This window comes from Chelonoidis abingdonii, chromosome 26, assembly GCF_003597395.2.
Source record: "Chelonoidis abingdonii isolate Lonesome George chromosome 26, CheloAbing_2.0, whole genome shotgun sequence".
In the NCBI taxonomy this organism is placed as follows: domain Eukaryota; kingdom Metazoa; phylum Chordata; order Testudines; family Testudinidae; genus Chelonoidis; species Chelonoidis abingdonii.
In genome coordinates this window covers 11,840,133-11,854,248 of record NC_133794.1, presented here as the reverse complement: position 1 = coordinate 11,854,248, position 14,116 = coordinate 11,840,133, and the positions used below count along the sequence as shown (strand labels likewise).

The 14,116-nt window shown below is 43.2% G+C and overlaps 1 protein-coding gene across 2 annotated transcripts in view; it reads left to right on the top strand.

Annotated features, from left to right (window-relative positions):
* The first annotated feature begins 1,263 nt into the window (after positions 1-1,263).
* Positions 1,264-14,116, top strand: part of GALNT6 (polypeptide N-acetylgalactosaminyltransferase 6) — a 34,950-nt gene continuing 22,097 nt past the window's right edge. Inside the window, exons 1-3 of one of the 2 annotated variants that reach the window (XM_032786829.2) lie at positions 1,264-1,461; positions 7,804-8,394; positions 12,865-13,037. In XM_032786829.2, coding sequence (XP_032642720.1) covers positions 7,907-8,394; positions 12,865-13,037 — 661 coding nt within the window. In that variant the 5' untranslated portion in view covers positions 1,264-1,461; positions 7,804-7,906. Of the gene's footprint in view, positions 1,462-2,033; positions 2,105-7,803; positions 8,395-12,864; positions 13,038-14,116 lie in introns of those variants that run through there. The other variant, XM_032786828.2, reaches the window with a different exon arrangement.

Genomic DNA, 14,116 nt, shown 5'->3' with positions numbered 1-14,116 from the left:
GGAATTCCATTGAAAAGCAGCAAGACATAGAGAATGAAAATACTTGAAATTAGCAGCTGGTGGTCATGGCTTAATTGGGCTAAATGACCAATATGTGCAGGTCTATAGTTATAAAATTAAAAACTACAGTTCAACCCTTCATGGTTGTGAGAAGCCTTCCAAATGTAACCCCAGTTCGGTGTTTCTTTTCCACCACTGCATTCAGATAACTCCAGTGCCTCTGCTTCTGTTCATAGCCCTCTATTCAATAAAGCACTTCAGCACATGCTTAGCTTTAAGCACACCAGTAATCCAGGCCCTGCTCAGCAAAACACTTAAAGCCTCATTGACTTCAGTAGGATTTAAGCACGTGCTTAAAATTAAAAGCATGTTCAAGTGTCTTGTTGAATAGAGATTGAATAATGCTCCTGGGCTTTGCTGAATTGGGGCCACAGGGAGAAAGAGGATGATTAGACTCACCTGGAACTCAGCTGACTTTTGACTTCTGTTCTTGGCATGGCTGTGAGCTTCCTATGTGACCTTGGGCACATGGCTAATAAAACTTCCTTTCCTTAGGGGTTGTTGAGTGGATTGACCCTTGAGCTCAGATGCTGCAGTGGCAGATGCTCTAGGAAAGCCAATACATGAAAATAAATAACTTTCTCAAGCTGCGGGAGAGGGAAATTGAAACTAGTCCTTCTTTGACATCAACCTCCGGCTAGTCAATGGGAAGACGTATTTTTGAGCCCTCTGGTGCATTTGGTAACAATACACTTGGGAAAATGGGAAAATCTCTTGCGTCGAAATAACTCTGCCCAGTCTTGCTTTATCTAAAGAACCTCAAGGGGTAGGAAAGAAGGATCTCCTGTACTTAGTAATGAAAACCCTGTTCCAGCTCAAGGAGAGATGCAAAATGACAATTAAATCACACAGGAGTGTCTTTGTATTAAAGTGATCACACACTTTGCATTGTAACACTGTCCTGGTGGCATTTGTTTCCCCAGGTAAATATTGTAGTTATGTGTGCTGCTAATCTCTGCACTACTGTGCAAATATGTGAGTGGATAAAACTGGCTGCTTCCTGCATGCCACGTAGGGTAGAAGGCTGTGGTGTTTGCTTTTTTGGGGGTGGGGGTGTCATATCGGGGAAAGTAGAATCATTTTCTTTTCTTGCAAGGTGTCTAGTGCGTCTTTCCTTCAGCTGGTTCGGAAATATTGCAAGAATAGGCTCTATCATACTGTTTCCACCTCCGGCTTCAATGAGGAAGTTCAGAGATTACACATGCTAGTGTCTCACGCACAGTATGTGACTGTCTCACTGGATGCCTGAGCTTCAAAAGCTAATGTTCTGGTCAGTCGTTATTTCATCTGAATCTCGTTGCCAGTCCCTAGCATAGTAGCTTCTGAAACGCAGTGAAGACATAAAGAACATTTGGGGTTTAGAAACTTTTGTATGACAAATACGAAGTGCTCAATACACGGGTAAGTAGGTCTTGGGAAATTTCATGATCTGTGTTATACAGAAGGTTAGATCATTAGATTATCACATGGTCCTCTCAGGCCTTCATCTCTCTTAGTCCAGTTTAAGCAGCACATGAAACCAGAGAAGCTAAGAGGGTGGGGTATGGTGTTTTGTTTTTTGGGGGGTGGTTTTGGTTTTGATTTTGTTCTTTTGTGGAGGATGTGAGAAGTAAGTGCTTGGTGCCGAAAGTATGAATTAAGTAGAGAGAAGTGTAAATGAAGTTATAGCTGTATAATCCACCCTGGCAAATCAAACTCACTCTCTCTGTGTGCTCCAGGTTTAGACGTAATGACTCAGTTCTTGTAGAGTGTTGAAGATGTCATTTTATTTCAGACAGGATATGAGCTGTCTGTTACTCTGCCACTAGTAGTAACTGGCTGACTGCTTTTTCAGGCTGAAATGTCTGTCAAACAGGTTGGTTGTGTGTGTCTTCTGTTGGATTATAAAATCAACAAGCCACTGCATTTATTAATACTCAGGTTATGATCCATCTGAAACAGAGAAAAATGACTTCCTGTTTGACAAGGGTGGAGCAGGTATTTCATTTTGACCAAATATCAGTGCGGTGGGTTTTTGTTCCTTAGACGAGATCTCACTGCTAAGGTAAGACGAGGAGTATCTAATTCCTTCTCATGTCCCGAGAAGTGTGGTCTTGACTGGGGCAAGGGGGGGGGAGGATTTTGATACTTTGCAAAAATTAACTAGTAAAAGTTCATATTATATAGGCACTTCTGAAAATGTTGCTCATGGTCTAAATCTAATTTGAGAGTATTTAGGAGCCTAAATCCCGTTAAGTTTCAATGTAATTTTAGGCTCCTAAGGACCAGATTTTTAAAGATACATAGGTGCCTAAAGATGCTGATAAGTACCTAAAGGGATTTTCCAAAGCACCTAGGTTCCCAAATCCCACTAGGTACCTATATATCTTCTACAAAAATCTGGCCATAAGTGCTTAAGTCACTTAAACGCTTTTGAAGATGTTACCCTATAGCAACAATATTCTGGATTTTAAACGGGAAGTGGATTTTTTTTAATATTAATCTTTTTTTTAAATAATTCCTCAAGTTGGGACCAATAATGTCATTCCCCCCCCCCGGGAATCTGTCCATAAAACTTTTGCTGAAAAAATCAATCTTGTAATCTTCTGGTAGAAGAGTTTCTCTGATTTCACAGCCCTCTTTTTCTCTCAGCAAAAACAATCTTATTTTCATAGCAGCAGGAAGAATTCATTATGGAATATATCTTAAGTCTTCATTATTGCAAGACTGAATTTACCTGGGAGTAGTGCTTCTGCCGACAACTTGGTCTTTTAGCAACAAACTCTTTCCAGCCACATGTAGGCTTTGTAAGGTGCAGGTTATAAGGAGAAAAAACTACGGTATGAGGCAAAGCCCTGAGCTGCTATGGAGCTCATTGAACTTTATGAAAGCCAACACTTCTGATCATGTTTCAAGTGCGGTCCCAAGTGCGTGAGCCCGAAACTGTCTTAAAATGCCTCTGGTTTTTAGTATAGTGACTGCAGAGGCTCTTTTGTTTGCTTCAGGTGAAGTTTGCCGAAGAATCCAGTTCATGCAGTTTGCTGACGTGGCTGTTGAGGCAAACCCTTCAGTGGATGGCATTTCAGGGTGGCAAGAAATATCTTAAATCCTGGTTTCTTTTGTCAGCTTCCTGGGCTAACAGGAAAAACTACTGGTGTGTGCCTGCACCATTGTAAACTCCATTCTGCCGTCAAAGTGGAGACTGTGCCGTGGGTTACAGCGGAAGACAGACAGTAAAACATTAGGTGCAGGAAAGAAGCAAGGGATGGAACCCTGGTCTCCCAAGTCACAGCCTAGCATCCAAATCATTGGACCATCCTTTCTCACTAGTCCTGACTCGCCTGGATCTGCCCTTCCGATCATTCCGCAAGGCTCGTACTTAGTGAGAGCTTTGGAGGGGAAGGTGTTTGATCAGAGCTGACATTCGGACAGGGACATAGAGAATTGTTGAAGGATGGGATTTTTGGAGAAGGGGGAGTTAGCCGCTGTATTTTTGCTTGATTGCCTGTCTCAGAATTATGTCAGACTGCTACAGTCTTGAGGTGCCCTTTAAGAAAATTCCAAATTTTTTTTGAGTTCCACAAAAATGACCAAAACAGACAGCTCTGCTGAACTTTGCTGCCTAATATGTGGCTCATGGGCCATGTTCATAGAATCAGAGAAATATAGACGGAAGGGACCTCAACAGATCATCTAACCCAGTCCCCTGCACTGAGGCAGGACTGAGGATTATCTAGATCATCCCTGACAGGTGTTTGTCTAACCTGTTCTTAAACACCTCCAGTGACTGAGATTCCATATCATCCCTAGGGAACTTGTTCTAGTGCATCACAGTTAAGTTTTTCCTAATGTTTATCTCCCTTGCTGCAGTTTAAACCCATCACTTCTTGTCCTGTCCTAAGTAGATATGGAGACCAATTTATCACCCTCCTCTTCATAACAACCTTTTATGAACTTGAAGACAGTTATAATTTCCCCGCTCCAGTCTTCTCTTCTCCAGACTAAACAAACCCAGTTTTTTCAATCTTTCCTAGTAGGTTGTGTTTTCTAGACCTTTAATCACGTTTGTTGCTCTCCTCTGGACTTTCTCCGGTTTGCCCCCGTCTTTCCTGAAGTGTGTTGCTCTGGACAGGACACACATACTCCAGTTGAGGCCTTATCAGTGCTGAATAGGGTGGAAGAATTTCCTCTCATGTCTTGCTTACAACACTCCTGATAATACATCCCAGAATGATGGTTGCTTTTTTTTTCCTAATGGTATTACATTGTTGGCGCATCTTTAGTCTGTGATCTACTATATCCCCCCAGATACTTTTCTGCAGTGCTCCTTCCTAGACAGTCAATTCCCATTTTGTGTTCGTGCAGTTGTGTAATGCTTTGCATTTGTCCATGTCGAATTTCATTCTATTTAATTCCTACCATTTCTCCAGTTTTTCAAGATCATTCTAAATTCTAATCCTGTCCTCCAAAGCACTTGCAACCCCTCCCAGCTCGGTATCACACAGAAACATGAGTAGTGTATTACTGTTATGCTCAACATGATAATGGCATACAGAACACACAGATTATTTTGATTCTGTGAGGCCACAGAATTGGAGAAGTGGCTTGGAAGTGGCTTATCAGTAGAGAGGAAAAGCTTCCCATTGATATTTTAACAAGGGGAGAATCCCTTGAAACTGCCCAATGTCACTCATTAGTGGAGGCAGCACCTATCTAGAGGCATATTCAGCATCAATTTTATTATTTATTTGCATTATTGTAGCATCTGTGAGCCCCAGTGGTGCTAGGTGCTGGACAAACACAGGACAGAAAGAATGTCTCTGCCCCCAGCAAACTTACAATCAGACTCAAGAGTCCAAGCCTCTCTGGGTGTTCTCTCTGAGTATTCCCAGATTGTTGAACTTACTCCGTCCACAATGACGGGCCAAATTAGGTGACCTTTCAGGCACACTGCAAAAGATCTCTGCTTTGAGAGGGCTTCTGGAAAGGGCTGAGGATTTGCTATAACAGTGAAGAGAAGAGACTGAAAGGAGTTTTTGCTGGTGGCTGATTGACTGAGTTCCTGTGGAATGATTGTTTTAATGCTGCTGGTACTTCATTCTATTATATAGCAAATGTTTTAGGGGACCTAGAGCCCTGGAGAGGTGTCTTGAATCATTTTAAATCTTAATAAAATCAGTAGGGAGATTAAAATAAAACTGATTTCTTTGCATTAACATAAATGAGTATTTTCCAGCTTTAAATCTGTCAAGGCTCATAGCACCAAATTTCAGTCCCAGTATTGTTCTTTCTACACAGTGCGTACCCTTGAAAGTCAACATTGGGATGGCCGCAGGCTTGCTTACAGCTCTCCTGCTAAGGTTTCCTTGATCCCACAGTCTTCCTTGTAGCTAAAAGTAATGACTTCTACATCTCTGGGACATAGATTGGATTTTCCCTTGCCTTTAGAGATGCAGCCACGTCTCTCTTGGCACATAAAACCTCACACAGCCGAGAAAACAGGAAAGTTAGAGAGAACCTTCTTCAGCCCTCTGAGCTAACAGCAGGTGTCTCATTCCACTTCAGGACATTAACCACCTGAATCTGTGTAATTACACAAGCTAAAAAAAGACTAAAATATCTGGAAATCTGAGGTGAATAGAAAGTGGTAGAATCTGGTGAATGATGCTCTCAAAAAGTGTACAGGTTCCTGTTGATCTTAAGTCCTTATCAGGGCCCTATTTCCATAGTATGTGAGCACCTCATAATCTTTAATGTTTATCCTCATATCCCCATGAGGCAGGACAGTACTATATACCCGCGTTGTACGGATGGGAGAACAGAGACAGAAATTAAGTGACATGCCCAAGGTTGCAAAGGATGCCCATGGCAGAACCTGGAATTGACCCTGAGTCTCCAGAGACCTAGGTTACTGCTCTAACCACTGAACTGTCCTGCCAGTGCCAGAAATATACTCATATACCTAAAGTGTGTGTGTGTAATTTGACACTCCCTTCTGGATTGAAGTAGAGCGCATGTCACTTTCCTATGAATGCCCATCACTCCTGACCTACAGATACACCTGTCTCAAAAGTTCAAATGAATCCATGATGCAAATAGACCCAACCCTTGGTGAAAGCACCAGGAATCCTGTGTATTCAGGCTGAGGTTGTGTAGGAATACATTCTACTGAGGCCGCCAAACTAATATAGCCAGCCTTATATCCCATGGTAGGTAATGATTCGATGCAAGTAATCGAACTGCGACTACCTAACTATTTAACTAACCTAGAATTTAAGTTGTGTGTCAGCTAGCCTTCATGCATGTAACTTTATTCCAATCTCCATAGCGTCTTTCAATCCTCCCTCATCTTTGTTGTAGTGGGAAATAAATATCTGGGATCTATAGTACATAATAAAACAATGTGTGTATTATATAGTATTTCATAAATGGGTCTGAAAATACAAAATAAAAATTAGTTTTGATCTTTATCCATGACACTTAGATCTGGGGAAAACTGAGAGGGGACATAAGTTTTCAAGTATGTAGAAAGTTGTTACAAGGAGGAAGAAAAATTGTTTTTCTTAACCTCTGAGGATAGGACAAGAAGCAATGGGCTTAAATTGTGACAAAGGAGGTATAGACTGGACATTAGGAAAAACTTCCTAACTGTCAGGGTGGCTAAACACTGAAATCAATTGCCTAGGGAGGTCGTGGAATCTCCATCATTGGAGATTTTTCGGAGCCGGTTAGGCAAACTCCTGTCAGGGATGGTCTAGATATTTAGTCCTGCCATGAGTGCAGGGGACTGGACTAGATGACCTCTTGAGGTCCCTTCCAGTTCTATGATTGAGCAAAATATCCTCTGTTGGATAGGGAGTGGGTCTTCAAACCTGGTGGTGAGATTCAAAAAAGTTTGGATAAAGTTTTGTTGTTTGGTATTTTTAATATTTACTGCAGCTGCTGTTTTAGGTACTGGACTGGACACGAAATTGCTAAAATACTCCAAGGTGGGCTGTTGTCATGATATATCCAGCATGATCAGAAGCAGAAAATACTGGAAAATCTCACAAGAACAAACTCATGAGATTTCACCCCAGCTTTGCAGACCCCCAAGAGATTTGGATAGTCCAGAGAAACAACCAAAATCTCCACATATAGAATATCTCCAAGATATTGGAGCTAATATTCCACACTGGAGCTGGCTGAATATTTTCCGACAGAACATTTTTTCGTTCGGAAAATGCCAATTAGAAAAGCGAAACAGTCTGTGAGAACTTGTTGATTTTGTGTGGTTTAAAAAAAATCAAAACATAGCATTTTGATAACATTTTGATTTTTCATTTTAAAACTACTTTTCATTTCAAATATATGTTCTATTCTAAATTACAATATCACACTTTTTTTAAAAGTCAAATTGAAACAAAATATTTCAGTTGACCTGAAGCTATTTTTTTCCCCCCCAAAAAAATTTCATTTGGCTGGAAATTTCTAAATTCATTGTTCTGTTCTGATTGGGAATGAAAACATGTTTGAAAATTAGTAGAATTTCCCAGGAAATGGAAGGTCCTGTTCCCCCACTGACTTCCCCTTACACACTCTGCCAGTGGATCACAATAATTCCAAGGAGTCATGTCTTTTCTCTTACATCTCATATGAAATGATTTATTCCACATTGTACCTAGAATAAATTCCATCTGCTAGGTTCTTTCAGTGGCACATTAGTGAGGCAAGCATGAGTTTACAGTAAATAGAGTTCATACCTATTTGTTTGTTTTCCCCCAGGTTAAGAACAAGACATCAGATAGCCATGGAATAGCCAAAGAATGTAAAGCCCTGAAATGCACATAGCTCTAATTTAGCGGAGACTTTGCAAACATTCTTGAAGATGAGGCTATTCCGACGAAATTATGGCCCATTGAAGCTGGCTTTGGTGGGTGTGGTCTTTGTGATCTTCCTCTTCATAATACAGAAGGATGTCGGGAACGGGGACCACACCGAGGAGCCCTGGCTGAAAAATATTGTCGAGAGGAAAGACCAAGTGATTGACATGATGATGGGGGCAGTAAATAACATTCGCGACTCGATGCCAAAACTACAGATCCGGGCTCCGGTTCAGCAAGAGGTACCTTTGCAGAGCAGCAAGTCCTGCCTTCCAGGCTACTATACCCCAGCTGAATTGAAACCACTGATGGAACGACCGCCCCAAGACCCCAACAGCCCAGGAGCTGAGGGCAAAGCTTTTAAAAAGGACCAGTGGACACCGCAGGAGACCAAGGAGAAGGAACGCGGCTATGAGAAGCACTGCTTCAATGCCTTTGCCAGCGACCAGATCTCTCTCCAAAGAGCGCTGGGACCTGACAGCCGACCTCCAGAGTAAGAGCTTCCCCTTCCTCCTCTTATGCCTATTGTAAATAGCAGCACAAAAATCAGTACCGTAGGAGAGATGGGATCTGTAACCCCAAGTCTTGGACTGAGGCCACGTCTACACACACAAGTTGCACAAATATAACTTAAATCTGTGCTTTCAACCCCTGTAAACTTTAATTTGGATTCATCATAAGTCCATTCCTAACTGATGTAAGTTAAACTAAAATGAGAATGGCCATGTGGCCCTTTGCACCCGTTTAACTAAATCGCCTTAAAGTAACACCTGAAAGTTGCACTGGTTTCAACTGATGGAGACTAGCTCTAAGATCCAGTGGAGAGGGGAAGTCTTTCTCATTACTATCGTCTCCAGAGCTTGATTCTTCACCGCCTTGCATTTTATCATTTATATTTGTGCACAATGAATGTGAAAAATGTTACACCCATTTTGCCCAGGTGTAAATGATGACCCAAGTGCAAGGCAAGGGAGAGTTATAGTTGAGGTTTCTTTTTTCAGAGCAAGCCAGAGGAGTTAACCTCACATCTTCCAATTTAAGAGCATGGAAGATGTGTGGACTGCGTTGAAAAGTCTGATCCCCATCTCGGCAGTCTGAGTGTTCTCTGCATTACAGCAGTGACCCAATAGTGTTTTTTGAAGGTCTCTAAGCAGTGCTTCAGAAAACTCTTTTTATCTAGCATCTTTCCTTTCTTAGGCCATCGCTAGGGTTTTTACTGTAGCTATTACAGGGTCCAGGCAGCTAGTTTGTATTTCATTGACATTTCATTTGCTTTTCAGTTTTGATTTCAGGTGTAGCCTGGCATTCCCTTCCTTCTTAAGTGATCAATCACAAACGCCACCAATATGTTTTTCTGAAAAGGGTTTTTTTGTTAAACCAACGTATATAGAATTTGTGCCATTTCTTTCATAGACAGGTGCATCTGTACTTCTCATTTGAAATCTGATGTTGCTACTGCAAGCCGTAAATATTCGCCGGGGTAGATGACGTTCTGAATGGACACGCATCCCGACTCATGGCATTGTTTCAGAAATGCTCTATTGTGCATGAGGTGAACTTAGTTACTGAAATAAATTCACGTAGATGCAGAGTCATTGCAACTCCCAGATCTGCAGCTGAGTATCTAGGCTAAATTCCACACTCTGATACATCCAACATCCTCCCATTGACCTGAGTCAGTTGCACATATACACTGGAGGGCAGAGTTCAGCCCATAGGCACCAGTCCAACTTGGTATATGTGGGTAGAGCCAGGTATGTGAGATTTCCAGGGGGCTGTCTTTATTACAGAAGTTGCACTCAAGTAACTAATTCAACTGTACCTGAATTTCAATGAAACAAAAGCAGTTTAATCTAGGTTTAAATCAGTTTAAGTGCATCTGTAGTATATCTAGATGGAAAAAAGAAAAAGATCAATTTGTTACCCCCAGTGCAACTTCTGCAACGTAGACTAGGTCTATACTCGACAATCATTAAAGTCAGGGAGAAAGTTGATTTGAGCTTAACTGCCTCATCTAGGACCGGCCAGTTACTGATGTGAAATAGTCCCTAGCCACATGATTGCTTGACTGACTTTTATGGATATGATGGTAGGGAATACTGAGAGACTGTGGCCATAGTTTGACTGTTGACTCTGATTAGTTGGGACAAAGGGAGATCACAAGAAATCTCCCTACAGCAGACTTAAAGTGAAAGCCTAGGGCAATAATTCTTTCCTTCTTCTCTCCTCTTCTGTCTCTTACTCTCCTATGCAACTTCTTCCTGCTGCCCTTTGTTAAAAACCAGCCAACATAAGTCTCCCAGTGCAGGTAGAGCCCCTCCCCTTAAAGACAGAGAAAAGTCTACCTACTTCAAAAACACTTAATTCCCTGTTCCCAGACTGCCCTTGGGTTTGATCGATTTTCCTTTTATTCCTAGGAAGCCCTGCCCTAATTTTTCTTTCTTAGCTGAGTGGAACAGCCCGCTACCTTCCTGCTATGGCTAAAAGAGTCAGATGTGCCAGACTAGGCTTGACCTTCCTGTGGTCTCAGCCAGGCACTCTGAGACTTCAGCCTGCCCCCTTGCTGGGAGGTGGGTTAGGAAAGGCTTTGTAGGGAAGGCATTTAAGAAAATGGCTTTGAATAATGGTTAGAAGCCCAGACCCAGTTTGCGGACTGTTTCCCCCAGCAGGCAATTATCTTTGGCTAGCAGGTGTGGCTGTGACAATGGAAGGTCGCTGAGTTCTGGAAGGGGGAAGCACAGGAAAGGTATTCACTCAACTGAAAAGACATAAACCAATTTAAATTAAAGCATAAAGCGCTCCAGAACCGAACAGAAATCAGCTAGCTGCAGAAATTGGCTCTGCCCCTCAGCTGGAAGGGGCTGTCATTGTTTGATTTGGAGGCCGATGCAGAACCTGATCTACCATGTGGAACGCCTCCCCGTTTGATGTGCAGCTGAAGTATGTAGGATGTAAGGGAACCGTTCACACGCCCTCCAGCAAGTTCAGAATGGGGCTCGCGTGTGGTCGAATCAAAAGAAAAGGGAGTTGGTTTGGGGTTTGTTTTTTTTCTTTTTCTTTCATGCTAGCCCCAAAATATTTCAAGACTCACTTTGATGCTATCCTTATGAACAGCCTATCCCAAATGTCATGGATATTGAACTGGCTGTAGCTGGGAGCTAACTATTTTCTTATTCCAAAAAGAGAGTAATTCTATTTAGATATTCTTATATTTATACTATTTACATATGCATTGTACTGATTGAACAATGAAAGATTTTCAGATGGATAGGAACAGTGCTGAGCATTTGCCACCTGAAAATCAGGCCCCTTTAGAAGGTTTCATCTTAGGCACCCAAAAAGTACTAGACACGTGGGAGGTGGGGTGGTGAGGGCACTTGCCTAGGACTCAGAAGAGCTGAGTTCTAGTCCCTGCTTTGGCAGAGACTTCCTGTGAGACCTTGGGAAAGTCACTTAGTGTGTCTGTGCCTCTGTTCCCGTTTGTACAGTGGAGTGTTGGCAGGCTAAATAGACTAAAAGACAGAGGTGCTCCAATGCTAAAGTAACAGAGGGCATGGAGGAGTCTAAAATAGATGAGCGCTTCAGCAAAGCTTAACTTTGGAGGCTGCAGCCTGGCTGTCTAAGTGCTTTAGGAACCTGGTTTAAACATATCACTGCTAGGTGAGTTAATTGTTAAGGGGGTTTGTAAACCTTTCCCACTGGAGGAGCAGGATTGGAAACGGGATATAGAGCCGAGCCCATGTCGAGAGCAGATGCAAATGAAATGGGATGGCTGTAGGGCGGCCTACGGGAAGCGAAGGAGTCTCAGTCTGGCAAAAACCGCCACCATGTTTGTCACTTAATGTTCCCCTCTGGTTGGTTGTGTTGGAGAGGCTGTGACTTGAGCGAACCACTGAAAAATGACGTTCCCTCTTGGTCCGGAATGATGCTTTAGTGCAATCTTCTCCTCCCGCTGCAGCCGCTCTGTGGCGAAGAAGGACTTTGCTTCACAGGGTATGTGCGCTCTCGCGCGCTCTCTCTCTCTCAAATTTTCAGAGCTCAGTTCCCATTGTGGCTGCTAAATGGCCTTGCACATTAATGAGAAAAGCTGCCCTTCTATTAATTACTTGTATTGCAGTCATCCCTGGGAGCCCCACTCATGGTCTTTGCCCCCAAAAGCTTGGCAATCTAAGTATAAGGCATGATGAGAGCTGGATATTGTCTCTGAACGTTGGGATTAAACACCTAGGTAAAGAAATATCAGGAGATGTTCAACTTGCCACTGGAGAGCCTTAATCATGCTGGATTATGCACTGCAAATATGCATGTGAAAATGTCCTGACTGGGTCAGCTGCCGGGAGTGAGTAGGGGAATAGAGTTGGCTGGGAATCTCTTTGACAAAATGATTTTTCGTCAGAAAATGCCGATGCATGACACCTGTGTGGTTGGGTTTTCTTTTTGTTTGTTTGGTGTGGGTTTGTTTTTTTTTTTTTGCGGAAATGTATCCATCTTGATGACACTTTGGTTAGGGCACCTAGCTAGGATGTGGGAGACCCAGCTTCAAATCCCTGCTCTGAATCAGGGACTTGGACCTGGGGGAACATGGATCCCTGCTTTGCCTGGTTTAGAGCAGTGATTTGAACCTGGTTGTCGCATATCCCAGAGGAGCGCTAACCACTGGGCTATCCTGAGGTGGGTCTCCTCTTTTGAGAAACTTGGGAAAAGGTCTCTGTTTTCTCTGGATGCAGAAAGAGAATTTTTTTGAAATCTTAACTCTTTGCAGGACAGGAAAACCTGCCATCTGGGTCCTCTGGATCTAACCACACAGGTTGCTGCTGCTTGAGCTAAAAAATCAGGCCTGCTAGCTTGTAGACAGTAGCAGATCCATAAAGCTGTGAGGTCCAGGCTCTGGAGAGAGACAAAGCCAAGAGCAGCCAGAGCATTACAAACGCCCTCACTAACTAAGCTCGATTTTTTCTCGTAGGTGCATTGATCAGAAGTTCAAGCGCTGCCCGCCGTTGCCCACCACCAGTGTCGTCATCGTGTTTCATAACGAGGCCTGGTCCACCTTGCTCCGCACTGTGTACAGCGTCCTGCACTCCTCCCCTGCCATCTTACTGAAGGAGATCATTTTGGTGGACGACGCCAGCACAGATGGTGAGTTATGGTCTTGGAACTGGTTGTGGGAATCGCATCCAGGAAGATGCACTGCAGTGTCTATGGGTGATACGAGGGTCCCCTGCTCCCTCTCCCCCATACCATTGTAACTTATGTACCTCATCACCACACCTCATGGACATTAAGGAATTTAGCCCTTGCAGCAACCCTCTGAGATAGGGAACTGGGGCTCAGAATAGATTAAGTGACTTGCCTAAGGTCACACACACAGTCTGTGTCTGAGCCCAGTATTGAAACCAGGTCTATGGAGTTTCAGTGTAGTGCTCTGTCTATTAAGCCTCCTTCCTACATGGCAATTTCTTAGCTCCCTGCCTGCTAAAAGGCCCCTCCCCTCCCACTGGAAGCTTGGGGCCTGGTTTCTCAGTTACTCTTTCTGCACATGGGACACGGCTTAAGTAGGGTTAGCATGAGAGCAAACTCCCTTTATTCCAGGACTGTGCAGGAGCTAACCCAGTTCCCGGTGTAAGATAGAGCAGCCTTGGGGCTGCTTTAACTTAGGCCCTGGGAAGTAAAGCATATAGAATAGCCATGCTCCATGCACAGTACATGTGCCCCTGTATTGGGGGCTAGAAGCAGCATTGGTGTAGAGCTCTTATTAGTTCTATGGGCTCAAGAAGCTGCTTGCACAAAGGACACTCTTAGTGGGGCTGTTTTACACCCTCTTAAAAGCCATAGCAGCCCCAAAAGAGATTTTATGGGCCCGATTCCAAGTTACATTAAGAGCTCTAAACTCTGATGTTGTCCTCTAGTTAGTCTCAAGTGGCTTCTGCTTCCGCTTCTGTGATGCACAGCTGGGTGTGAAAATGAGACAAGTCCACCTGCAGTAGGATCCTCAAGAAAAAATAACAATACAGCACAGTCTGTTGCACCAGACGCAAGTGAAACTGGTCATCAAAGGGCCAAAGAGAGCTCAGTCCTAAAGGCCTTTCAGCACAATTGCAAATAGTTCCCATTAAACTGCAAGGACATTCCCTTGGGGCTACGAGGCTGGAATCTTTGGCCAGTAAAAAGGAAAAAAAAATGCATTAAGCTACTCGGCATACGCAGCTGACAGTATT